This window comes from Molossus molossus, unplaced genomic scaffold, assembly GCF_014108415.1.
Source record: "Molossus molossus isolate mMolMol1 unplaced genomic scaffold, mMolMol1.p scaffold_m16_p_19, whole genome shotgun sequence".
Taxonomy (NCBI): domain Eukaryota; kingdom Metazoa; phylum Chordata; class Mammalia; order Chiroptera; family Molossidae; genus Molossus; species Molossus molossus.
In genome coordinates, this window is record NW_023425354.1 from 12,961,058 (window position 1) to 12,987,630 (window position 26,573).

At 45.9% G+C, this 26,573-nt stretch overlaps 2 protein-coding genes across 2 annotated transcripts; one reads left to right on the forward strand and one right to left on the reverse strand.

Annotated features, from left to right (window-relative positions):
* Positions 1-347: 347 nt before the first annotated feature.
* LOC118634340 (somatotropin) lies at positions 348-1,991 on the forward strand. Its single transcript, XM_036268798.1, has 5 exons — positions 348-357; positions 629-789; positions 1,002-1,118; positions 1,349-1,510; positions 1,791-1,991. The coding sequence occupies exons 1-5, from the start codon at positions 348-350 to the stop codon at positions 1,989-1,991; spliced, it is 651 nt and encodes a 216-aa protein (XP_036124691.1).
* Positions 1,992-8,630: 6,639 nt separating this feature from the next.
* LOC118633755 (intercellular adhesion molecule 5) lies at positions 8,631-13,831 on the reverse strand. The gene is made up of 7 exons (XM_036267709.1): positions 13,777-13,831; positions 12,246-12,512; positions 11,130-11,450; positions 10,612-10,890; positions 9,879-10,148; positions 9,021-9,263; positions 8,631-8,839 (listed from the first exon to the last, which is right to left on the reverse strand). Exons 1-7 carry the CDS (start codon positions 13,829-13,831, stop codon positions 8,631-8,633), a joined length of 1,644 nt encoding a protein of 547 aa, XP_036123602.1.
* Between the last annotated feature and the right edge of the window lie 12,742 nt (positions 13,832-26,573).

Below are 26,573 nucleotides of genomic sequence, written 5' to 3' on the forward strand. Positions count from 1 at the left end.
TAAAATAAATCAATAAAAATAAAGAGGACAGATTTGGTAGCCTCTCTAGTTGCGACCCTGTGTTTGCAACCCTCACCTGACTGGTGACAGTGAAACGGGAACAAGCCTGGGGGACATGACCTCTGGAGAGGAGCAGGAACAGGATGAGTGGGAGGAGGTTCTAAATTATCCATCAGCAGAGGCCCGTCAGTGGGTCTATACATAAATGCATAGAGAAAACAGGTAGGGAAAGAAGGGGGAGAGATGGGGCTAGGGTATAAAAAGGGTTGGCAAGGGACCAATTCCAGGATCCTAGGACTCAGCTCCCCTAACTTCTCAGGGACCTGTGGACAGCTCACCCAGCTGCAATGGCTGCAGGTAGGCACCCTGACAACCCCCTGGGCTTGCTGCATACTGAGGGGGAATACTGGGGCCCTACGGATGGATGGGGGCACTAACGCTAGGCTTTGGGGCTTCTGAATGCTAGCATGAGACATCCATGTGCAGACATTTGACCAAGTTTACAATGTTCTCAGTCCCTGACAGTGGAGGAGAAAGAAAGGCCCCCGGGACAGGGAGAGGGCTGGCTGGAGACTTAGGCTTCTTGCTGTCTGGTGCCCCGTTTCTCAGCCTCCATCTCTTTGTCTAGGCCCTCGGACCTCCGTGCTCCTGGCTTTTGTCCTGCTCTGCCTGCCCTGGCCCCAGGAGGCGGGCGCCTTCCCCACCATGTCCTTGTCCAGCCTATTTGCCAACGCTGTGCTCCGGGCCCAGCACCTGCACCAACTGGCTGCTGACACCTACAAAGAGTTTGTAAGCAACCCAGCAAGCTGGTAGCAGGCGGGTGGCAGGAAGGGCTGAGTTCCCCACTCCCCCCTCTCACCATTCGACATAAGGGGAGAAAACTGATGAGTTCAGGGTGATTTTATCCAAGTGAAGATGCTGTCAGGTGAGCAGGGTTCCAAATAAAGCAGTGATGAGAACCGTGCACCGGCTTACACCCGAGCTAACGTTCCTTCTCCCAGGAGCGCACATACATCCCGGAGGGACAGAGATATTCAATCCAGAATGCCCAGGCTGCTTTCTGCTTCTCAGAGACCATCCCAGCCCCTACGGGCAAGGAGGAGGCCCGGCAGAAATCCGTGAGTGGCCTCTGCGACCCAGCTTAGGAACAGTGGCTTCCCTCTTTCTAAGAAGGTCACCTCTCCTCTCCACAGGAGCCTGGGCAGCCCCGCCCACACCCAGGCCCTGGGCTGCCTTCTTCCCAAGGTGGCGGAGGGTGGCAGTGGGTGGTGGGATGGCTGGGGAAGGCCTGCAGAGGCTGGCCCTTAGCAGGGCCGCCTGGTGCCCAATACCCATCCTCTCCCTGCAGGACATGGAGCTGCTCCGCTTCTCGCTGCTGCTCATCCAGTCCTGGCTGGGGCCCATGCAGTTCCTCAGCAGGGCCTTCACCAGCGGCCTGCTGTTAGGCATCTCCAACGGCATCTATGAGAAGCTGAAGGATCTGGAAGAAGGCATCCAAGCCCTGATGCGGGTGGGGATGGTGCTGTCGGTCCCCAACCCTGGGGTCATGCCCACCCTCCCCTGGGCCTGGAGGCCCACCTGGCTTAGAGACTCACATGGGCTGGAGAAGAGAGATACTGCCGCTCTCTTTGTAGCAGCCCAGCCTCAACCCAGGAGAAGTCGTACCCCTTATTTCCCCTTTTGAACCTTCCACACCTTCCTCTAAGTCCCAGGGGAGAGGAGGGATGTGGAGGAGAAAGTGGGGAGCAGTTGGCAAGGACTGAGCAGCTGTCTCTCCTTCCCTTTTGCAGGACCTGGAAGATGGCAGCCCCCGGGCTGGGCTGATCCTCAGGCAAACCTATGACAGGTTCGACACAAACCTGCGTAGTGACGATACAGTCCTCAAGAACTACGGGCTGCTCTCCTGCTTCAGGAAGGACTTGCACAAGGTTGAGACATACCTGCGGTTCACAAAGTGTCGCCGCTTCATGGAAAGCAGCTGTGCCTTCTAGCTGCTGGGCATCTCTGTGACCCTCCCCAGTGCCTCCCCTAACCCTGGAAAGGGACACTCCAGTGCCCACCATCCTTTCCCAATAAAATAACGTTGCATCATAATGTCTGAGTAGGTGTCCTTCTATTATGGAGGGGATATGGAATGCGTTGGGAGGACAACCTGCAGGAATCCTGTGGGGTCTATTAAGAACCGGGTCATGCCTGGTCAGTGTGGCTCAGTGGTTGAGCACCGTCCCATGTACCAGGAGGTTGCCGGTTCAATTCCTAGTCGGGGCACATGCCCAGGTTTCGGGCTCGATCCCCAGTAGTGGGGTAGGAGTGCAGGAGGCAGCTGATCGATGTTTCTCTCTCATTGATATTTCTCCCTTCCTGTCTCTGAAATCAGTGAAAACCTATTTTTTAAAAAAGAACAAGAACCAAGCCACTGAATGATAACCCACCTGGTTCTTGCTGGGTTAGAAAGCAGCTGACACAGTCACTGCTCTCTGTTCTACACCAATCCCCTCCCAGGTGCCTGGTCCCAGCTCACTGGGCAGTCATAGGTCAGGACCATCCCTGCAAAGTACTCGGAGGCATTTCTTGCCACACCCCCCTGCACCACAACCCCAAACCGAGCCCCTAAGAGTGGGAGGGAATGAAAGCAAGACAACTATTAACTACAGAAGCAAAACACCCCAACAGGTGAGAGAACAATGAGAGAAATCACAGAATCACTTTTGTGCAGAAATTTTAAGGGAATCCACATTAGGCCCCACTACCCTTGGGAAATGGGAACAAGGCAAAAATGGCTTTGGGACAAACAGAATTAGAATGTTTGGGATCTGAATTGGGGCAAGAAAAGTGGAAGAGAGATTCTAAATTGGGGGTTGTGAATTCAGTGTCGACAGGTAGATAATTACATAAGTAATGAGGACGGGCTATGAAGAGATAAATCACAATGGACACTCAGTCTCCTTGGGTGGGATACAACAAGGAGGGCTGGGGACTGGAGCAACCTAGAGAACTCAGGCCCCGGCTCAGGTGGGGCACATCCAACCCTGTAGTTCAGGACTTCAGAGTCAGGCCGCCAGACCTCCCGGTTCTTCGAGACAGACGGGACATCCAGACCTTAATGTGAAATCTAATTTTTAAACATTGGCAATGAGTTCGTATAGAAAACATTTTAAGGGAAAAAATTAACCTGTATACATGGGTCTTCAAGCAGTAGGTGAGCAATTTGTTCTAAGAGCAGGAGATTTGGATAACTCGGTATAAGGGAAAGAATCTGAACTTGGATTTTTCATGAATAGGTTATTTAACCTCCTTGAGACCAAGTTTCCTCACCTATAGGATGGAGATAATACATTGCCATACCAGTCTTATGTCAGGATTAAATTAAATTCTATATCTGAAGTGGGGGAGGGGTGCAGGAGGCAGCTGATGGATGTTTCTGACACATTACAGCTTTCAAGAAATTGTAGCTGTTTTTGCAACAAATGTTGGGGTATTTCATGTTTAAATACTTGTTATTAAATCATATTCTGTTTTCCAAATGTTTCTGTTTTTAAATTTGCAGATGAACATAAAAGGGCACCCAAGCACCTGGCTAAGTAACTAGTGACCATGTTTGAAGTAATTCTATTATCCAAATATGATTTTGCAAAATCAGTAATTCTTTTACAATGCAACTAATCACCCTCCTAATTAATCTTCCTGGAAAGCTCGGATTTTTATGTGCTATAATGTGTTTTCTTTAAAACAGGATTCATCGGTATTCATTTTCAATATTTTACATCTAGTAACACAAGTCTTTGGGGAGTGGTTGAAAGTCGGAATAATCAGAACCCCAGAGCTCCATTTCTTACCTCAGAAACCATTCATCTGCTTAGATCATTCTTCTATTTTCTGACTTGAAAACCATGGTGCTTTGGAGTAAGAAGGGCCTCATAGGTCATCCTAATTCCTTCTAATTTAGGAATCTTACTCTATAGCATCCCTTACAGATGGTATTCACTCGGGTGGCACTCACACCAAGGGAATCATTATTTCACAGGACAATTCACTCTACTAAATTGCTTTGGTTTCAGAGAAGTATTTTTTACATTAAGCTGAAATCAATATCTTTGCAATCTCCTTCATTTGGCCTTAGAATTACTTGGAAATCTCACGGTCTGTAGACGTTTATGTAGTTAGCACAAATGTATAATTATGTCTTGGCTTGAATAAGTGTTTTAAAAGGAAATGTGAACCATCTTAAGAACTATTTGATGAATGAATGTGGCAGGAGAGGGATTCCCAGAGGGGTGTTACAGCTGCCAGAGGGGATTCTAGAGTGTCATGACAGCAGTCGACTGCAGGGGGAGCCACACTCCAGAGAGTATCCACTCAGTTCCTTCTGGGTATCATGAAATCAACTTCACCCCTGCTGATTGAGAATTTCAAAGACGCTAGTTGATTTTGCAAAATTTTGGAATTTAAAAGACCTTAAAGTACCCTAAATTCTTTAATTAAAAAAGTGTTATTCTGCCTTTCAGCTCTTCAATTTGGCAGTGAATGGCAACCGCCACTGCAAATTAGAAACGTCTGGGGTGTTTTCTAAACAACTCGGGCAGTAGCCTCCACTCTCAGAGATTCTGATTTAATTGGTCTGGTGCGGGATCCAGGCAAGAGTTTGTTGTAGTTGTTTAATTTATTGTCGATTTGAGAGAGCGAGGGAGAGCGAGAGCGAGATTTGTTGTTCCACTGACTTATGCATTCATTGGCTGATCCTTGTGTCCTGACGGGATTGAGCACACAACTTGGCCTATCAAGACGACGTTCTCACCAACTGAGCGCCAGGGCTGGAGGCAACAGTGTTTTTAAACGTTCCCTGGGTGAGTCTAAAGGGCAAACTAGCTTGAGAACCACTGACTTTGGGTCCACAAAGATGAGATACACGTGTCACAGCTATTATATTGGTAAGAAGGGGCGAAAGGAGATGTGAGACCTGGGCCAGTGTGGCTCCCCGTTCCTAATTCTAAGCAGTCATTCCAAAGTTTTCTAATAAGCCAGTAACAAAACAGTAAGTACCATATGATTTCTCTCATAAGAGGTACTTAGAGTAGTCGGACTCAGAGACAGAATGTGGAATGGCAGTTTCCAGAGGCTGGGGCAGGGAGAACAGGGAGTTTATGGGCCTCGGAGTTTTGGTTTTACAAAATGAAAAGGGTTCTGGAGATGGGTTGCACAGGAATGTGAATGCACTTTCCATTATTGAACTATCCACTTAGGACATGTAAAATGGTAACTTTTACATTATGTCTATTTAATCAATTAAAAAATTTTAAAACATATTTCCTAATGAAAAATCTTCCCAAGGGTAAGAATAGCGAGATTTGCACAAGAAAATGCAGTAGGGCAGAGTTCAAATAATCCTAGAGCCCTGGAATGATGTTTCCCCGACTCCATGTAATCTTTTAAATCGACTCTATCCTAAAATGACCGCTTCTGAATTTCTCCCATCAGCACCGCTGAAACATGTACAGTGAGTTTTGTCCCTTTATACACATTTGAGGACAGAACTGACCCTTTCCCTTCCTCACACGTCCTCCTCAGAATTACAAGACCTGGGCTTCTGGGTCAAGCAAACATGATGCTTTGCCTTGCAGCTTTTTATATTCAGACACCCCCCCCCCCACAAGGCTGAAGAAGACTGGAAGGGATATGATACCAGTATTAGAGTCAACAACTCATCCCTGTTTTCATGAGACTTTCCCCAGGTGAACGCTCAAAGCCCCATGTCCAGAACCCTTAATCAATGCCAACTGGAGCAACTGGTCATTCTACTAGCAGTCCAAAATCTTAGGGGACAAAAAAGGGAAAAGTAGAGGAAGAGGAACGGAAAATGAGGAAGAGTTCTCTATCATTTCTTTCCAACTACAATCCTGTAATAGGTAAATACTTTTATTATCCCTACAGTAAGAGCCCCATCGAAAATTTTACTTTTTTTCTTTCTCAGGTCTAAAATGAAAGACACTAGAGGCCCTGTCTGGGTAGCTCAGTTGATTAGAGCATCATCCAGATACGCCAAGGTTGTGGGTTTGATCCCTGGTCAGGGCACCTACAAGAACCAGCTGATGAATGCCTAGGTAGTGGAACAACAAATCAATGTCGCTCTGCCCCGCTCTCCCCCTCCCTCCCTCTCTCTCTCTCTCAAATCAATTTTAAAATTAAAAAGAAAAAGAAAGACACCAGAAAGTTACCTTGACTTTCTTAAGAGGATAAACTTTTGGAGTATTAAAGGTAGCTCTCTTCCCCTGAAGATAATCAGGGTAGCTACAGTTATATGTGAGCTGGTGGTTCTATTGTTCAAAGGGGGAAAAAAGTATAATCCAAATGTTTTAGGGGTGGGATCCCCTGGAGTGGAAACAGCTAGCCTTAGAAGAATGGGCAGAGACCAGCTCTATTCATTTAGAAGAGAGATGTAATGGAACCCTTTGTGTTTTAAGAATTGACTACAAGGGGCTACCTGATCCTTGGTTGTATGGATCTCTGGGGAGGGAAGGGGAACAGAAGTTCCAAGTCTGGGGGTGGGGGAGCTCCCCAAATCTGAAGAGCCTTGCTGGACAGCTGACCTAAAGCACTGAGCTCTGAGAACTGTAACTCTGGAAACCCATGCAAAGAGTCACCCGTAGCTGGACCAAGCCCTGAGTAAGCGGATCAAGCTCCTGAAAGATCCATGGCAGTGACCTGGAACCTGGATCTGCAGAACCGCGCGGTTTAATGAACTGTGTAGGACACTGTCAACAGTGACACTATGCGGCTGTGAGAAGCCAAGGCAGGGCAGCCTAAATTCCAGGCTCTCCATGGTGGAACCAGAAGTCCAGATGACCACCTTCCTCCGTCCTGTTTAGGGTTCACTGTGCCTCAGGGCACTGGGGTCACTAAGTGAGGTTTGCAGACTGAAATAACTCCAGACCTGAGGCAGCTGATCCCAACACTGAAGTCGCTAGAGATCCCTGGAGTAGACTGCTCTAGACTCTTTTCTCCTAAACCTGCTCCTAACTTATTTCCCCAAGTGCTCAATTCAGAAAAGTGAATAATTCACATTACTCGTATTATAAGAGAGCAGGGGCTATTATATTTAGTGGAAACTTGAGGCTGAACAGGTCATTTTGGGGGCGTGCTGTTTTGCAAAAACAAACAAGGCATTTCCTTCTCCTCCCAGGAATTGTAATTTCCCGTTGACTTGCTCTAGCTTCCCGAGACTGTGGGCGTATAGAAGACAGAGGCAGGGTTTTGTTCACCAGTGTATCCCCAGTGCTCGGCATGGGTTGGAACCAAAGGGCTAATCCATAGCCCAGACTCAGGGCAGGTCTAGGAAGAATGACCTTGCTGTGTTCCTGCTATTTGGAAGGCTACGGACCATTTTCTATCTGGAAGCCTGAACTTCAGTTTTGAGGGCAGGACAGGCTGCTGCCCTGACCTAATGTACCACCTGCCCTGGGTTGGTTGTTTATGCTAGCAATTGCCATTCTTTCTTAAAAACTGTAAAGTGCAACCATGTGGCTTAATAAAAGCGTTCAACAATGACAAAGAAGAGAAATAATTTTAGATATTGTAAAATCACTTTTATTTTTAACATATCCAACATGTCAGTGACCTACATGTGACTGATTTGGGAGAAAAGATCTGGTTTTATGACTCCTGATGTCTTCTCTTTCCAAAGAACAGAGAAGGAAGCTGAATCATAAAATCATATAGTGAACATTGTCTCAGGAGGAGCCCTCCTAATGCTTAAGTAGTTTGCAGACACATGAACATATATATTTATTTATGGAAAAGGGGAATAAACATTGGAACTCTACCCTGAGCCTGAATAGGTTAAAAAAACACACAATAATAATGTCAAAGATGAACTCACAGATGATCACTCACTAATGGATTCTGAAAAGGGATTCAGGATGTTTGGAGCCCTTAACCTATGAGGCCAATTTCATGGAAGAATCTAACTTCCACAGCAGGGACAGAACACTGGGCTGGGTAAAACCCCACATGGAATTTCTTAAGATTTTTATTGTCCTCCAAAGCATATAAGAGATGGTTAGTGATTTGAAGTCTAACCAGCCATTGACCTTAATGATGTCATCAAGCTCAGGTGTGGGAGCCAGCATCCCAGAACCCCAGGCTCAGGAGCAGGGATGTGTGGATGGGAATGGGGCTCTGATTCCTATCCCTTTGTTCAGTGCTCACTCTCTTCGAAGTTCTGTCCCTGGACTAAGAAATTGGTTTCCACTTAGTTATAAGAAAACCATGAGAAATGAGTTGCATTTCTGAGACATTCCTCTCTCTGTTCAGTTTGATATTTTTGAGCAAAGGGCAGTGGTCATGGAATGAGAAGGCACAGACAGGATTTTCTTTTTTTAATCTGAGTCGACTGGTTAGCATACAGCAAGGAGCAAGAGGCCCTCCCTCTAGCTGAGAGACTGAAATTCCGGGACTACAGTGAACCTGGAGGAGGGCAGCGTGGGGATGGGGTGGATACAAGGGACCTGGGGCCAACAGCACATTTTATGGGATTGCCTAACCCAGAAGATGTCTCTTCCTTTCTCTTCCACCCCCTTTCCTCCCTTAGAAAACCCAGTAGTAGTGGTCACCTTCAACCACATAACTGTTTCTAATTAACAGTTATGTGTGGTACATGTTTCTGCTTGTTGAACAGCAAACTGACTTTCTTCATCCTTGTTCTTCTCTTTCTGCCTATAGGGCAACTTCCTCCTCTCTCTCTTGCAGGGCTGATAGTTCAAATACAGTGCTATGGTGATTACACCCACTCCAAGGGCGACAATGATGATGATGAAGATGGTGGAGCCGAATCCTACATCCAGTCCTGCCCAAACACAGAAGACAGAGAATTGGGAGGGTTCCAGGGCAAGAGAATCACCCTGCCCCAGCCCACCAAGCCCACTTCTTGGTCTCATCCTCCCCAACCCACTGAAATCTTTCTTCTTTCCATGTTTGGATAAGAATCCCGGTCCCCTAGGGGGTTCCATCCTGGGTGCCACAGTCACCTTGAACAATGAGAGCAATGTCTTTGCTGACAGAGCCCAGCTGGTTAGTGGCCGTGCAGCAGTAGGTTCCAGTGTGGTTCTGGGTTGCCTTCTGTGGTACTTCAAGGTCAAACATCATTCCCTTCCAGGTACACACCAACGATGGAGTTGGATTTCCCTCTGGGACACAGACAAGCATCTGTTCCATCCCTTCCATCCATGTCTGGTTGCCAGGGCAACTAGATTCCTCTAACCTTGGCTTGTCTGGAAGAGAGTCCCCAAAGGCACAGAGCTCAGTGCGCACCTTCCCTCCTCTGGCCCAAATGCTGTGTCCCCTCCACCCAAGGAGAGACCATCTGCTCCCTGCTTTGAGCCACTCCTCTTTCCTCCGGTCCTACGGGCAAGGCGCCCGAGGTGCAGCACCGCGCACCCTCCCAGACTGTGACTGAGGGGTCTGACTGCTGCGTCAATGCTGGCCCTGGCGCCCCTGCTTCTCGGTGAGAACTGGGTAGTGGGGAACCAGAGATTAGCATTTTCTATTTTTCAAAATACAAATATTTATGTGGAAATTTCCTTTCTCAGCATCAACTCCAACCTTTACTTCCTGTGTTCTCAGCCATCGGCTCGAAACTAAGGCCACTGGTCACTCTATTTGCGTACTTTCTTCTGTTCCCAGTTCCCCCCATGTCTCTCCCCACTCACTTTGCTGGGGGTAAGGGAAGCGGAGAGAGCTTTAATTTAATTTTTGATTTTGATTTTTTTTATTTGAATGAGGAAAAAAAAAGTGGCAACTCTAATGATGAAGCTGCTGGCCATGATCTCTGGAAATGGGACAGTAATTCTCCTTGTATTGAAAAGAAAGATCAGGCTGGTACTCACATAAGACATGGAGCTGGACTGTGGTGGTTTTGATCAACTGCTGACCCTGAACCTCCAAAGAGGCCTCACAGGAGAAATTTCGGCCATCATCTTCCTCCCTGGTGGTAAGTAAAAGCCAGGCAGGCTCCCCAGGGGCAGGGTTGTCTGGGGCTCCCTGAAGCCGAAGAGTAGGAGTGGGTGATGTTAACACATGCCCCGCACAGGTCACATTAGTGTCTGTCCCTGCCAATGGGTATGGCTCTTCTATCTCCAGGACTGGTGGAGGGAAGCCTATAAGGAAAGGAAAATGACAACCAAACTTCTTTCTCAAAACTGGCAGCCCCTTTGGCACTCTTGCTGCTGCTGGCATCCCTGGGGTAGGCAGACAACAGGGGAAAGACCATTACTGCTCTGCGCCGCAAGGCGGGAACAGGAGGTGCTTTGGGAATCTGAGAGCTTTTCCTACCACAAACGCGGTGTGCCCACGCGTCTGTCCCTCGGCAAGGATAGCTAAATGTCTTTCATCTTATAGATTTCCTCCTCACCTGCAGTGATTACTGCTAGAAACTAGTTTAAGCATTCAAAATTGCTCTGTGAGTAGGCTGGCCTCAGGAAGCAGGGTGAAGGCTAGAGAAGGCTACTGTCTCATGCACGTTTCCAACCTGTGTGCACTGATCAGAAAATCGCCGAGGCTTTCCTATGGAAGTTTCCAGGGGCAGAGGACCCTCCTAGGGAGAAGAGGCCGGTAACTTACTATAGACGTGCACCGGCTCTCTTGTTGTCTGTTCCATTGGACCCAGAGATGCAAGGCAGGACAGCTCCTGGTCACCGGTCTCCATGGCCCGAACAGTGGCATTGGCCCAGGCGGTGTCTCCCTCCCAGGAGAGGAAGGGGCTCAGTGCCTGGTCTCCCAAGAACATCTGGAACACCACCTCTTTAGCTGGGAACACCCTAGCCATCTCACAGCTCGCAGTCTCTGCCGTCCCAACCTCCAAAAGTGGAGAGACCCAAATTTGGGGGTGCTGAGAGAATTCTGCCAAGAAATGGGGAAAAGGAAAGACAGGAGGAAAACCATGGTAAATCGTTGTCATGTAGGAAGGGAGTAGGACAATAAGCTCTCTGTTCCCTAGGGTGAGTTTAAAGCCCAAGAAGAGGTGAGGCTCAATTACCCTCATACCCTAATCCAAACCCTATGAAACTTAATCCCAAAAGCCAAGGTAAGATGAGGACAATGGGCCTCAGGATTCTTTCTACACCTGAGTTCCAACTCACCAAAAATCTGGAGAACCTTGCTGGCTGAGCTGGACTGAAACAGCCCGCCGCCATGTGAACTCAGGTCCAGTTCTGCATGGCAGGAGAAATTGCACCTGTGATCTTCCCTTTGTGCTCTGACACTGATGGTGACCTCAGCTCTCTGGGAGGCCACAGCCACGCTCATAAAGTTCTTTCTATGCAGTTCTTGGTTACCCTGGAGAAGCGTAAGGGTGAGGTTCTCCAGGGGTGCTACCCTGGGTACATGGCATTTCACTGTGAAGACTTCGTCCAAGGCCACCCACATAGGCAACAGCTCCAGGATCACCTGCTCCGGTGGTTCTTTAAGACAAAAATGTGGGTTTGATGAGAGAAGGCTACTCACCTATCCAGAAAGAAATGATATAGGACAGTCAGGCTGATAGAAGGTGACTGCTGTCCTTAAACCAGCTGATCAACAATGTCTGATGGGACAGGTTAGCCTCTGACTCTTCTTTTGCCCATCAAAGATGGCTAAAGCCATAACCAAGAAATTTGACTGCTGAGAAGAGGTGTCTTGCTTCGATGATTTCTGCCGTTCTGGAGAGCTTTGATCTTTTGCCAGAGTGCTTCAGAGGTGTGAGCAGCTTCTAAGGAGCTCCTTAGCATCACACAAAAACTATACCTGAGTTAACCACACTCTTACCCCACAGCGATCGCCATGTATTTGCCAATGCTATCTGCACACCCGAAAGACCCTCCTCACCACTCCCATCACTTCCAACCCTAGCCATTCTGCAGGAGTGAAGCTTAGGAGCCTCCTCTCCCATGAAGGCTTCTCCAACTACCCAGCCCACTGAGACCCTCCTTTTATTCTAAAAATTTATGGCAAATAATTCAGCACTCATTTTATATTTTATTGATCTTTTGTAAGTGAGCATTGTTAGCATATGCCTCCTGTATTTGAATGTATTCTCAAACACAGATGCCAAAGGGAAATAGAAGTAATTGGCCCTACAATTCCTACAGTATAATGGAAATCTTTATTAAGGGCCCTAACTCTCTCCCCTAAAAGAAATCTGTGTAATATTTCCCTAAAGTAGGCACAGCCCTGTTTCCCCATTCTTCTCTTCCTCCCCAGCCCTCAGCCCCACTCACGATACACGACGATGCCCAGGCTTGTGTCCTTTTGGATCCCTGAGCAAGAGAAGAAGCACTGCAGAATGGAATCCTCGGTGACATCCTCCAGGAGAAACTCCTTCCACTGAGGCCCTTTGCCCACCTGGGTTTTCTTTAAGAAGGTATCAATTCCACTGGGTCCTGGGTCTGGACAGGTAGTGCTGCAGTTGACCATAAGGGACTGTCCAAACTTCACCAGGGCCTGATCTGGCCAAACAGACACCTCAAATAGCCCTTCAGTGGCCCCTGAAATGATCAACCATATTATGCCAAAGTCTCTGGTGAGGACCACAAGGCCCCCACAAAATACAGAGCCTACTTATCTAGTTATAGAGAATAGGAAACCTACCCTGAATGAACAGGTACAGGGACCAGAAAACAAAAAGATCCTTAATGAACAAGTTACGACGCTGATTCCACACTATTCCCTCCATTCATCATCTTTCTTGGGATCTGATTTCCCCACTAGTATCACTGTGGAAATTATAAAGTTGCTAAAAATTATGCCCAGGAAACCATTCTCTTCCTAAACTTCCAGAAATCTTGGAAGCTCCCAGGACTGGCTGCTGAGGACCCTTGTGGGGTTATTAGACTCCTAAATAAAGAGCTTTGTTATTTATATTGCAAAGCAGTGTTCTCTCAAATATGGCCTAAGAATTATCTTCACCAGAATCACCTGGAATGCTTGTAAAACTGCAAATTCTAGCTCCACCTCAGACTGAATGATTAAGACCTGAAGGTGGGACTTGGAAACATGCAAGTGAACAAAACAAGCACTCCTGGTGACCCCTATGCACACTAAATTATGAGAACCACTAGTCTAAAGGGGACTCCCGGGGTCACTCATTTTCCATGGAACTTTTCATCTCTTCTCAAAGTGCAACTGTTCCATTTTGTTCTGGTGCGAAAGCAACAGATTTTTTTTTTTTTTTTTAATGCTTAGAGTTTAGTCTGTTAGGGAAATGTCAGTTGCAGTGAGAGAGACATCTCTCTCAGGTAAATTTTAGATGCCTGGTGCAGGTGAGGAGTACAGTCTCACAAAAGCTTCCCTAAAGTCCCCATTAGCTACTCCAAGCCCGCCATCTATTTTATCTCCCAAATGCCAGTCCCCTCTGGGAACAGACATTCGTATAGCAATGTTACCCACTAAGGCTCCATCCAGTTCCTTTCTCCTCACAACTGAGCAATGGGCCCTGTCCTATCAAAGGCTCTTCATGACACAAAGGGTGGTGACAAAGAAGTAACAATATTTTCAAGAGCAGAACAATAGGACAGCTCTGGGGCAGCAGGGAGAGTTCTCACTGATGGTCTATTACTCGGTGCCTAACTATGGGTTATCCCAATACAGCCAGAGATACCTGGATTCTGCATCCTAGTGATCCAAGGAATAGGAATCTCTCCCAAGGGCCTAGATGCATGAATACTAGAGTGTTGCCCCATTCAGGATTTCCTGTCCTCTTCCTATTGACCAGCACATACTGGCTAAAGAAACTTCTCCAAATAGCCTCACCTGAGGAAGAGATCAAAGCCAGCAGGGCCCAGACACCAAACAGTAGCATTTCCATCCTTATGAGAAAGGCCAACAGCTGGAGAGAAAGAAAAGAGCAATGCTGGAGGTGACAAAAATAAAAAGGGATACAGAAAATTCTTTCTTTGATATAGATAGATGGGGGGAGGGAGAAAGAGAGAGAAACATTGATGTGAGGGAGACACATTGATTGGGTTGCCTCCCACACAACCCCAATGGGGGCCAGGGATCGAACCTTCAACTGAGGCACATGCCCTTGACCGGGAATCGAACCCTCAACTCTTCTGTCTGCCAGCTGACGCTCTAACCACTGAGCAAAACCAGCCTGGGCTCTTTGGGGTTTTTTTTTTTTTTTCCTTTATTAATTTTAGAGAGAGAGGAGAGAGAGATAGAAACATCGACAAGAGGGAACATCGATTCGCCGCCTCCTGCATGCTCCCCACTGGGGATTGGGCCCACAACCTGGGCATGTGTCCTGACCAGGTATCGAACCGGCAACCCCTTGGTACATGGGTTGATGTTCAACCACTGAGCCACACTGGCTGGACTCTTTGATATTTTTTAAAGCCAGCTCCTTTCCTGAAACTTCACAGTTTGGAGGAGATGTGGGTGATACTAAAAGGACATCTTGCTTCTATTTGTTTTGGTTTGGTTTATGGATATAGCAAAATATGCAGGAAAATAATAGGAGATGTTACATTAAATGGAAGTCCTGTACTTGTCTGTTTACAAGTTTGCCTCTATTTGAGTCAACAGAAGAAGGCTGTTAGCATGGAAATGAGGTGTAGGAAGGATGAAATTAGGTAGTATTTATCTAGCACTGTTCTGTGGACAGTGACCCTGAATCTATAAATGTGGTTACTAAAGTCCCAGCCTCTGACATAGGGAGAAATGTTTCATCAGGCCTCTCTCTTTATGATCTCTATAAAATATCCCTCAAAATAATCCATCTTTTTCTGATCTGCCTCCATGTTCACCATGCAACCTTTGGATTACTACTTTGGCTGAGTTAAATCTGATGTGTCTACTTCTTGCCCTGGCTGGGTAGCTCAGCTGGTTGGAGCTTGTTCCGATGCACCAAGATTGTGGGTTCAATACCTGGTCAGGGTTCATATAAGAATCAACCAAGAATCAATGAGTGTATAAATAAGTGGAATAACAAATTTATGTTTCTCTCTCTCTCTCCCTTCCTCTCTCTAAAATCAGTAAATTTTTTAAAAATTTTAAAAGTGTCCACTTCTCTTTTCTCTACTAGTCCACACCAAGTTTTTCTTTCAAAACCTCATTCAAGCTAATTTCTTCTAAGAAAGGTCTCTTCACAACCCCTCACTTATTTACATTATCTGTACCTCACTTTTATGCCAAGCATGATTTCTGAAGCTATAGATATTAAAAATTCTGTATAGAAGATGTTTAGGGGGTCTGAGTCTCATTAGAAACGAAGGTTAGAAGCTGTGTTTGCATACTAAACATACTGGTTTTACTTAAAAGTATATTTATAGCCCTGCCTGATGTGGCTTTCAGTTGGTTGAGTGATGTCCCATGCATCAAGAGGTCACCAGTTCAATTCCATTCCTGGTCAGGGCACATGGGCTCGACCCACAGTAGGGGCATGCAGGAGGCAGCCTATCAGTGTTTCCCTCTCTCCTTCCCTCTCTCTCTAAAATCAATAAAAAAAATAAAAGTGTACATTACAGATTAATAAAAATAGCAGTGTTTTAAGTATTTTTCACATTTTACATAAGATTTAGAAAATATCAGTTGTTCATATCTAATACTATTTTGAAAGTGGCATGTGAAAGACATAGGGAAATGGCCTTCCTACTGTTTCAAGGGCATGCATAGCACTATTTAGCTGTATATATATATATATATATATATTTTTTTTTTATCCTCACCTGAGGACATTTTTCCATTTTTTTGTTCAGATAGAGCAGGAGGGAGAGAGAGAGAGGAAGAGAAAAAGAGATAAACATTGATGTAAAAGGGACACATCGAGTGGCTGCCACCCACTGCCAGGGACAAACTGCAACCGAGGTACACGCCCTTAGCGGGAACGGAACCCGGGTCTCTCTGGACCGCAGGCCAACGCTCTCACCGCTGAGCCAAACCGGCCAGGGCTAGTTGTATAACTTTTTAATGTCAGTCACAGTAACTCATACATTGTAGAATCTCAATGAACTTTATTAAAATTAATTTATTTTTTTGTTGACAGTATTAGAATCCCAATTAACATTTGAAATCCTTGACATAAAGTGCTCTCTTCAAAACACCTACTCCAAGCTAAGCAGTCACTACAGATCTATAGACACTTTTTCAACCACATCTTGTCTAATAATTTCCAACATTTAGTAAACATATACTATGTTCCAGGCACGGGACTGAGAGTTTTACTTTAATTATCCCCACTTTTACAGATGAAATGGAGACTAAGAGAGGTAAAATAACTTATCCCAAATCACACAACTAATTAAAAGGTTAAGCCAGAATTCAAACCCAGGCATCTGAACCACGGGGCAATGTTCTTAGTACTTTACTGCTTCTATATATTCGATGAGTCCATATCATATTGTTGTGCTTTGATGGGGCCACAGTGTCACGAACAATTCCGAATAGCGCTCCTTCTATGTTATTCATCTCTCCTTAGCTTGCTGGTGTTCCCTTTCTCTGCAAAGCCCAAACTTGTTGTGAATTAGTTTCAAAGCCAATGTTCTGCTCCTAGAGCCTTAGCTAAAAAAAACAAAAGATTTACCATCTCCGACCACTATAAGCCAAGCCAGTCCGTTTTCCCTTGTGGTTAAATAGCTAAAAGGAAATGGGGAGGGGTCCTTTTTGTTTTCATACTGATATACTAACCCCTACTTTGTTCCGTGTTATTTCCACGTGTTCCCCACCCCCAATATCCCCACAGCTCTAATAGTTCATCCTTATTTCCACGTGGCATGTTATGATCGGGTACTAAAACATGACATTTTGGATTAAGTTTCTTAAAGAGAACGACAGCAGCATGCCTAAAGGAAAACCCTTGAAACCTCTGGATTTCCCTGTTGTTAGGGGTCCCTCGCTCCCTGGACTGCAGGCCCGTGAGGGCAGGGCCTGTGCTTCCCGCTGGTGGACCCCAAGCACCCAGAACGGCCGCAGGGGCTCAGCAGGGAGGAGGAGCTGGGAGGTGTGCAAACGCCGGCCAGGCCCGAAGCCAGGCCCTGCTCCCACGGAGGTTCCTCTCTGGCCCACAAACGTGGCCCACACTCTGCCCCGCAGGCCGTGAAGGCTTTGGAAGGGAGCTGGTATTTGAAACATTTTTTTTTAATGTGCGGAAAAAAGACAACGGATGCTCCTTGGGGTTCCTAGCCCGCTCGTGTGGGAGGCGAAGCTCGCCATGCGGCCGCTCTCTCCAGACGCCACAAGAAATCTGGGAGGAGACACCGGCATCGACCCAAACAAACAAAACACAAGCTAAATTCTCACTGAGGGCCGCTCCTCCTGCTCCCGTCACTCCTCGGGTCACTCGGACGAGTCGCCCGCTCGTCGCGCGCCTCGCACGCGGCCTTCTCCGGTCCCGCCACGCGCCAGAACCGTTGGTCTTGCTGGTAGGCACCACCAGGCGGGGCGCGCGAGCACGCGCCGGTTCCGGGGAGTTTCCTAATCTGCCTGGAAACTCGTGACGTAACGCAAACGCTTCGCAAGGGTTGGCTGAAACAAGTGAGGCGGGCGGGGAAACTCACATGAGAGGGAGGGGTGCGAAGGAAAGATGAGGGTAGGGAAGTCCAGGTCCTGCTTGGCCCAGGGCGCCTATTTGACTCAAGATAATCCCAACTAAATAAAACAAAATGAAAACAAAGGAAAGGTTTGTTTCAGAAAATAATGGCTGTTAGGAAAATATGGGGTTCTTTCCCTGTGCCTGTTCATCTCGTGGTGCGGCCTGAAGGCGCGAGTGTTTTGCGCGGGAGTGGGCTGCGCACGCAGCTGCTTTCCTGCCTCGGGCCGGGGAGCCCGCTTGGCGTGGGACCTTGGCTCCTCAGTGGCTCAAATCGCACCTGGGCCCTCTCTCGGCGTTTCCTGGGTGTGCTGAGACGGATGTGACGGGACTCTGTGCCAGTATCCAGAAAGTCCTTTTTGTGTCCCTCCCTCCGCAGACAAGGCACAGCGTGAGCGCCTGCGCTCCTGCTTCCCCGACACCGGGGGAGCAATGAGTCGTGAACATGGGGATGAGAGTAAATCCAGCTCTGTATGGCATCTCCAGCCCCACCCCCTCAGTTTCCGCATCGGATGTCTTCCCCCGCTGGGTTCTCAGAACATTTTCCCTGAGTCCAGGTTGGGCCATTCTCATGGGCACCTGTGTGTGCGTGACTCCTCTCCATCGCTGGTCTGACCATGAGTCCCTTGGTGCAGTGAGATTTGAGGACTTGGGATTGTGTTTATTTTTATTTTTCGGAAAGACAATGATTGTGTGCATCTACTATCTCATTTAATATGCCTGCCTTCAAGAGAGGCATTACTCTTTACCCCATTGTATGGATGAGTCAACAGACTTGGGGAGACTTCACTGTTCTCTGTATGAGGGTGGTGGGCAGGGAGATTAGTGATATAGTTGCCACTTTGGTGTTGGCACAAGTGTTAAGAACCAAATTTTTTCTTTTTAGACTATGGGTGAGTGGCTTCTTGCCCTGGGGCTAACTCTTTTGTTACCCTACTTGTACCAATGCCTTGTCGCCTTTACTAACCCTGGAGGGAGACAGACAGATGAAAGAGAGGTTTTGGGGCCAGATCTGTCTAAAGGAATGACATTTAGTTTATATATATAAAAGTGCCTGCCATTGTTCTTTTTATTTATTTTTTATTCTTTTTATTTTTTAATTACAGTTTATGTTCAATATTATTCCATCTCTATGTAGCTTCTGTAGATCCTCGGTTAGATACTTCTGTTCAGCTAGGCTTTAGTTGGTTATTCAGGTTGATTGATCTAGAATTTAGTTGTAAATCTGTTTGGTGCTGGGAGTAGGTGAGTGTAGCTTCCACCAACTCTTGGCCATCTTGGATCCCGTCTACCATTGTTTTTTACACCAAATAAGTGTGCAATAAATGGTAGTCTGTCTTTTATAGCCTTAGAAAGGCTGTTCCTGACTACTCTCCCTAAAAGTGTTGGGCTTTCTTTTTCTTTATAGCATGTATCACTTCCTGACATTAAATATTCAGTGGTACCCTAGACCAGCTCATATGGGTTAGCTCATCTCTTCCCAACTTTGCATTTAGTAATATCAGGTTGGTAGCTTGAAAACATTTGTAGTGGAAGTATTTACATCACTGAAATTGTCAAAGGTTACAAATTAGGATTCGTTTTTGTGGATTTTTTCTTTTTGAGTATTGTTTGTTAAACATTTGCCAGCATACCACTGTATATATCTGTTTATCTATTTATTGTTTTCTCTATAGACTGTGTCATGAGTTTTGTCTGTCTTATTTATTGCTGTATCCTTAGCACTTAGAACAATGCATGCTTTGTGGGGAAGCATTGCATAGCTCCTTCAAAGGACTTCTAACTTTGTGACTGCTTTCCATTTTCATTCTGCTTCTCCACCCTTTGTCCCCAAAGATGGTAATGAGAATGAGAATTTGGATCTGTCCGGAGAAGACACCATCACCACCCTCATGAGCCAACAAGCTTGGTTCATCATCCTATCTGTCATCCTCTATCAGTAAGAGAGAACAGAGGAACTGTGCTTGTCAAACACATGTCCTCAACTCATCCCAATGCAAACAGTTCAAAAGGCAAAGTGAGAGAACTCCTGATGCCATTTCTCCAAGAAGGTGTTTCTTTGACTTTTTCATAAAGTTCCCAGCAATTACTATTGTATGGGCTCGTTTTAAAAGCTTTTGGAGATTTCCAAGAAGTTTTAATTGATAGGTTTTTATTTTATCTTCATGGTAATATTTTAAGTATAAAATTTTTCTGAAATCACAAGGTAAAGTCTTTATGAAAATAGAGTATATGTCAAAATTTATCAACTTGTGCAATTTAAACATGCACAGTTAATTGTATATCTATCATATTTCAATAAAGCTGTTTTTAAAAACGTCTTCATGGAAGCCCAGCCGGTGTGGCTCAGTGTTTGAGCATGGACCCATGCACCAAGAGGTCGCTGGTTCGATTCCCAGTCAGGGCACATGCCCAGGTTGTGGGCCAAATCCCCAGTGGGGGGCATGCGGGAGGCAGTCACAATCAATGTTCTCTCTCACGGAAGTTTCCATCTCTCTCTCCCTCTCCCTTCCTCTCTCTCTAAAACCAATAAAGAAAAACGTTTTTTGAATTGTTTACTATATTTTTAAGTTCCCAGGGGCAGGGAATGCCTCACTATTGCCTCAGAAAATGGTGACAAATCTCACAGAAGGACTAGGACCAGGGGGCTGGAGGACTCGGGGAAGGCTTCATGAGGGAGATGAACTTGAGCTGGCTTTTGAGAGGCTCCCTGGACTTCCGCAGGCAGAGCAAAACGAGGGAATTTTAGAGGGGCAAAGGCACACACAGCAGGGGGTGGGCATGCTGAGCCAGCCTGTGGGAGGGGCTGCTCTGGTGGACGGAGGGCGGCCCGGCTGCTGGAAAGGTAAATCAGGTTGGATTAGTGGGGTAGAGTCAAGATGGTCAGCTTAGTAAATCACCCTTTTATTTTTATTTATTTTTTGTTTGTTCTGTTTTGTTTTTGTTCGTCTTCACCGGAGGGTATTTTCCCGTTGATTTTTTTAGATGGGTGGGAGGGAGGAAAGGAAAGAGAGAGAAACATTGATGAGAGAGAGACACACTGATTGGCTGCCTCCCACACGCACCCCAACCAGGGCCTGGGATCAAACCTGCAACTCAGGCACGTGCCCTTGATCAGGAATCAAACCCACAACCCTTTGGTCCATAGGCCGATACTCTAACCACTGAGCAAAATCGGCCAGGGCCTAAATCACTCATAATGTTAGCACCTGCCTGTTGGGAAAATAAACCATGATGTAATTGAACAAAAGGGACACAGGCAAGCTCCAGGAACAGGTGACTATAATATGACATGCTCCACTGAAGCCTAATGCAGGATCTAGGTTGCTGTGTTTTCATTAAACCTATTTACACCATGCCTTACACAATGGAGGACAAAGCTGCTAAGTAAATCTGATGAATTGACAAGATCACACTCCTATCTTTTAGTCATGTCCTTTCTGCCAGGGTGACATAGCTCCATGACAGTGGAGAATCTTTATCTTTCCTCATTTCAGCCAATGAGGAAAGAGATCAGTGGTAGAAAGTGACTGGTGAGTACATCAAACTGACATCATTTGTTTTGAGTTGAAGAAATTTTGTTATCTTCTCAACTTTAACATACTAACTTAAGTTTCGAAATAGTCTCATGACTCATTATCTTGATTTCAATTCCACAGAGGTCGCTGGGAGTGGGCTCCTTTAAAATCCCTGGAGTATGATGTGTAATACAAGAGCAAAGCAGATCTCAGTGCTGTGACTAAAGAGGCGTATCAAGTAGGAGTAGGGGGGAAAGTGGCTTTGATTCTCTGTTTGTGGGCTCTGACTCTATTCTGAAGACAGAATCTACTTTAAAAACCTGAATTAACTGTTTTTTTTTTTTTACCTCAGTGAGACAGAAAATTGCAAGAAAAATCATTGCTACTGCAATCACCGGTGGCTGCCATGGAGAGTTTGTTGTTATACTCAGATCCTGGAACTTCTTTTGTGAGCTAAAAAAAATAAAGAACAATGATAAGAAAGAGAGCGATAGAAAGGATAAAAACTAACTATTCTCCAGCCTGTTCTAAAGAACAGCACAGCACTGTTCACTGCCGCCGCAACCCCGCTCCTTCAGGTGAATAGCTTACAGGCTCTTCGAGAACACACCCCACCTACTGGGCTATGTAATCTGAGCATCAGCACTGCCGTGTACAATTTATTTATCTTGTGTGTTAGGGCCTCTCCTCTACCCTAGGGACAGCGGCACCATTCTCTAAATGGGCAAAGAGGGAGATCACTGTCTTAGCCAGAGTCACATGGCCGAGACGAGGTTCAGACTAGCGCCCTGGTCATCCGGCCGGGGGCTTTCATGGCATGTCCTAGCCTGCCTACAAGCCCAGGTCCCGGGTTGGAGGTCTTGTCCTCACCTCACTGGGCTCCTGCTCTTCCTGTTCACCCTCAGCTTCTGTCCTCTCATTTTTCCATTGTGCCATAACCCGCTCTGCCTTGGAAACCTTTACTTCTTGCTGAGGAATGAGAAGCTTCATCAGGAGGTCTGTTCTGGTGATGAGCTTGGCGCAGAGCATGTTGACCCCAGGGCACTCCGTTTTCAAAGTCTGGATAGCATGAGAAATGAGCCTTCTCACCTCACTGTTGGGGATGAGGAACCATGCTGCTGGTTTAGCTGAGTTTCAAGTCGGTCACCCGGGCGTGAGAACGACGGGAAAGTGAAGCGTGTGGACGTGGAAAGTCCGTGCCCACGCTGTGGTATTCCCGTTGTCTCGAGCTGCCTGCAGTAACAGCCGAGCCAGCAGTGGAAAGTCTCTCTGGCAGAGACTTCAGGTCGAGTTCCATCCAGCACAGTGGTGTTTCCTGTAGAAATGTTTTCAGAAATAGTTTGTGCAGTACTGTTAACATTCTGAGGTACTGTTGTCTTTAGAAGGTTCTGAAAGAGGAAATAATTCTGGAAAAGGATTTCCCTGAAAAGTCAGTTCTCCTGAAGATGAAAAAGCCTCTCACAGGGTGGGGGTGGGATTTCTGAGGCTCCTCGTGCAGGGAATGGAGGCCTCTTTGCAAGCAGCAGTCTTTTGAGGAAACTTTCCTTTCTGGACTTTCAACTCCTTTGGCCTTCGGAGTTTACAGGATCACACAACAACAACTTTTATGAAAGAGGATTTCTTCCTGAAATGTGAGATTGGTTTAAAAGCCTTCATATTTCTAACTCTACATCTGCATCTTCTACAATAAAAATAGGGTAGCTTAAGTCTTTTGGTTTCTTTTTAAGCCCCGACAGGGATTTTTGAGCAGTGGAGGCAGAAGGCCTGCCTGTCAAGATCTGTTTCAGGATTTAAGAACCTCCTGGCTAATGTTCCTTTATGAAGGAGTTTTCCACTAATTTCCTGGGTCTCTGCAGCATGTGAAGCTTTCCAGCTCCCCTGGGGATTCTTTCTTTTGTTTTTTTTGTTTGTTTGTTTTTGTTTTTTATCCTATGCCCTGGTCGGTTTGGCTCAGCGGTTAGAGCGTCGGCCTGCGGTCCAGAGAGACCCGGGTTCGGTTCCCGCTAAGGGCATGTACCTCGGTTGCGGTTTTTCCCCGGCCCTGGTTGGTCGTGCGGGTGGCAGCCACTCGATGTGTCCCTTTCACGTCGATGTTTCTCTCTCTCCCTCCTACTCTGTCGGAACAAAAAATGGAAAAATGTCCTCGGGTGAGGATAAAAACTAACTAAATAAATTTTTTATCCTCACCCAAGGACATTTTTGCATTCATCCTCAGAGTGAGCGAGAGGGAGAGAAGAAGGAAGAGAGAGAGAGAAACACTGATGTGAGAGAGACACATCGACTGGCCGCCACTAGGTGTTCTTTCTTTGACAGTGTTCTCCAGCATCACTGCTCTGATTTTTCACTTCTTTGAAGTTCCCTTTCCCTGTGCCCCTTGGGCCCTGGAGGCCCCTGCTCACTCTTAGCAGCTTTTTCCTGACACTCTGAATCTTTGCTAGGCTATTTTCTTATGGCTGGTTAGTTTCCAAATTTCTTTTGAAAGATGAAGTTTAACTTTGAGGCTTAAAGTTTGGAATGTATAAGCAAGGCAGTTTTTTCTTTCCTTTTAACCTCATCAATTTTTTTCTTGAATTCCTGCATCTAACAAATTTTCCAGAAAATAGTTTCCTCATTTGTTCGATTTGGGTTTAAGAGAAGGGTTCCCTATGTTGTTTTAAATTTTTTTTTCATTATTGATTTTAGAGAGAGAGAAAGGAAGAGAGAGAGAGATAGATAGAAACATCAATGAGAGAGAACATTGGCTGCCTCCTGCATGCCCCCCACTGGGGATTTGGCCCACAATCTGGGCATGTGCCCTGACTAGGAATTGAACCAGCAACCTCTTGGTGCATGGGTCAACACTCAACCAATGAGTCACTCAGGCTGGGTGTCCTGTGATGTTTTTAAATCAACTCAGGGGCATAGATCCACTGTGTACATTTGAAAATAAGCATTTTTTAAAATATCTTATTTAATTTATTGGGGTGAAATGGTTAGTAAAATTATATAGGTTTCAAGTGTACAAGTCTAAAATACATCATCTGTATGTTGTATTGATTAATGAATGGTAATGATACTGAGACCAGCTTTGGCTGCCTGCTGCTCGAAAGCCAATGATCAAGAGACGAGGGCCAGTGGAAGGAAAGCAGGTTTATTCAAGAGCTGGTGTCTTGAAAAGACAGAGGACTCACATCACAAAGACCATCTTAACAATTTGACACAGGCAGGGGGTTTTTATAAGGAGGAAGAGAAAAAAACACACACAACACAACAAAGGAATCAAAAGGAGAGTTCTTTGCTGAAGGAACTACATGCAAGTCAACAGTCTGTTCAGATAACTAATTGAAGGTCAGCAGATACCCTGGAGCTGGAATGTGTGAAGGTTGGAGTCTGCTTCTTTTGAAGTTAGTTCCTAGAATTCTTAAGCAAACAGACTGTTTATCTGCAGTCATGTATTAGTTAACAGGTCATCATTTATAGAAACAGTGTTAAAAGAATGGTGGGGTGAGTTTCAGTAATAATGTTGATTCTACATCTTCTAGATTTTCCTCTGAGAAACAAGGCAATATGTAATTCAATGCACTAATAACATCACTTTTATTATTAAAGTCTAGCTGCTCACTCATGAAGGCTAACAAACTGTTGCCATTTTTGTCCGGGGATGTTCTCTCTGGCTCAATAGGCAGCTCAGTGCTGGTGTTCTTCCAGCCTCCTAATATTTTCATGAACCAACATTCCACATTCCCTAAATATACAGTGTCCCAAAAAAATGTATACACACTTTGAATTATTATAAAGTCAGTGTTTATTAACATACAGTTCATTTTCAAAATTTAAAAGAATCTACAGAAATGAATAATTTTTTTGTCAACACCTGCTTTCAAATTGATTACTGTTCTGGTCCAGGTATTGCTAATAATGTGAAGCAATGGAATTGCAAACATCAAGAATCATTTCAGAGCCCAGCCAGTGTGGCTCAGTGGATAGAGCATTGTCCCATGGACTGAGAGGTCCTGGTTCAATTCCCAGTCAGGCACATGCCTGGGTTGCAAGCTCAATCCACAGAAGGGGGTGTGTAGGAGCAGCCGATCGATGCTTGTCTCTCACATGGATGTTTCCATCTCTCTCTCTCTCCCTTCCTCTCTAAAAAAATCAACAAAAACATTTTTTTTAAAAAGAATAATTTGAGATTCAAAGATGGCTGTGGATTAATTGGAAGCTATGTTGACCTTCTCCCAGGACCAAATGAGATTTACAACTAAAATTTAGAAAAATTGTCCTAAACAACCAACTGAAGACTAGCTGAAGAGAACCCTTATAACCAAGGACATAAAGGGGAGCCCACATTGAGACTGGTGGGAACTGCAGAGTCACAAGAGGGCTGGCTAGGCTCCCACAGGCAGCAGCTGAAGTTCTGGAGGAATATCTCAATTGTGGAGGGTTCCCCCCGAGAAGTCTGGGATCTAAACCCCAAGCTGGCCTCCCTAGCCCAGAGTAACAGAACCAGGAAAGATGCCCATATAACATATGGATTTTAAAAGCACCAGAGTTTCTGTCTGACAGGGAGAGACAGCTAGAAACACAGGCACCCTCTTAAAGGGCCAATGCACTAAATTTCATTTGCAGCCACTCACCTTGTACTCTGGCAGAGGGAGGGCAGAGTGGACTACAGCTCAGTGAGTAGAGTCTGGGATTGGTGGCTCTGAGGAGAGAGTTGGGAAGGAAGTCACCAGGATCCCTGTGCTGAGTCATTCCTCCATGCTGCAGAAACCATCTTTCTCAGAGTTTTCTCATCAACGTAGCTTTAGCCTGGGAAAAAGCAACTGCCCTACCCATTGAAAACTCTCACCTGCCCTCTGGAGGACTACAACCTGAGGCTCATTAAGTGGCTGAGACTAACAGTCAACCTGCATTTAGAGGTGGATCTCTGGGTGCTTTGAGTCTTTGCCTGACCTGCTCCTCTGCTCTGGGTAGTAAAAGTAGACCTTGGTGTTCAGTTTGGTTCTTTCCATACATACCCAGCCCCAGCAGAGAGAGCCACAAGCTATAGATTACTGATAGCTCCAAATAGGGTACTCAGGGCCAGTCACAAACACCCTCTGACACTGGCCTGCACCACCAATAACCCAGTGGCCAGCTTCAGTTAACAACAGAGCAGGTCCCAATAAGCATCACAAGTAGTATATCCACAGAGAGAATTTGCTGAGAAAAATTCCACTCCATGTGATAAATAAGCACCTACACAGAAGACTTCAAGCTGTGTTGGGGGTTGAGCCTTACTGTCAGCCAGCCTGAGGGTTGAGCCCATGCCTGAATTGGCCCATAGCAATCAAGATTCCATTACAACAGGGGTGCCCACACAAAACGCACAGGAGACATTCTTAGAACATGGTAATCAGGGATAATGCACCACTGGGTCCCACAGGTCATCTATTATATAAGGCCATCCTACCAAGACTGGAAGTTGTAGCAGATTAACCTAACACCTGGGAACAAACACAAATGGAGCATCAAAAAGAAAAAGA

Excerpts from the sequence above, each read along its gene's own strand:
- LOC118634340 (XM_036268798.1), top strand. Across the intron at positions 1,119-1,348 it reads AGGAGGCCCGGCAGAAATCC|GACATGGAGCTGCTCCGCTT; the intron begins GTGAGTGGCCTC and ends CTCTCCCTGCAG. Across the intron at positions 1,511-1,790 it reads GCATCCAAGCCCTGATGCGG|GACCTGGAAGATGGCAGCCC; the intron begins GTGGGGATGGTG and ends TCCCTTTTGCAG.
- LOC118633755 (XM_036267709.1), bottom strand. The coding sequence starts at position 13,831 with ATGGAAATGCTACTGTTTGGTGTCTGGGCCCTGCTGGCTTTGATCTCT. Across the intron at positions 12,513-13,776 it reads GGCTTTGATCTCTTCCTCAG|GGGCCACTGAAGGGCTATTT; the intron begins GTGAGGCTATTT and ends TGATCATTTCAG. Across the intron at positions 8,840-9,020 it reads CATTGCTCTCATTGTTCAAG|GACTGGATGTAGGATTCGGC; the intron begins GTGACTGTGGCA and ends GTGTTTGGGCAG.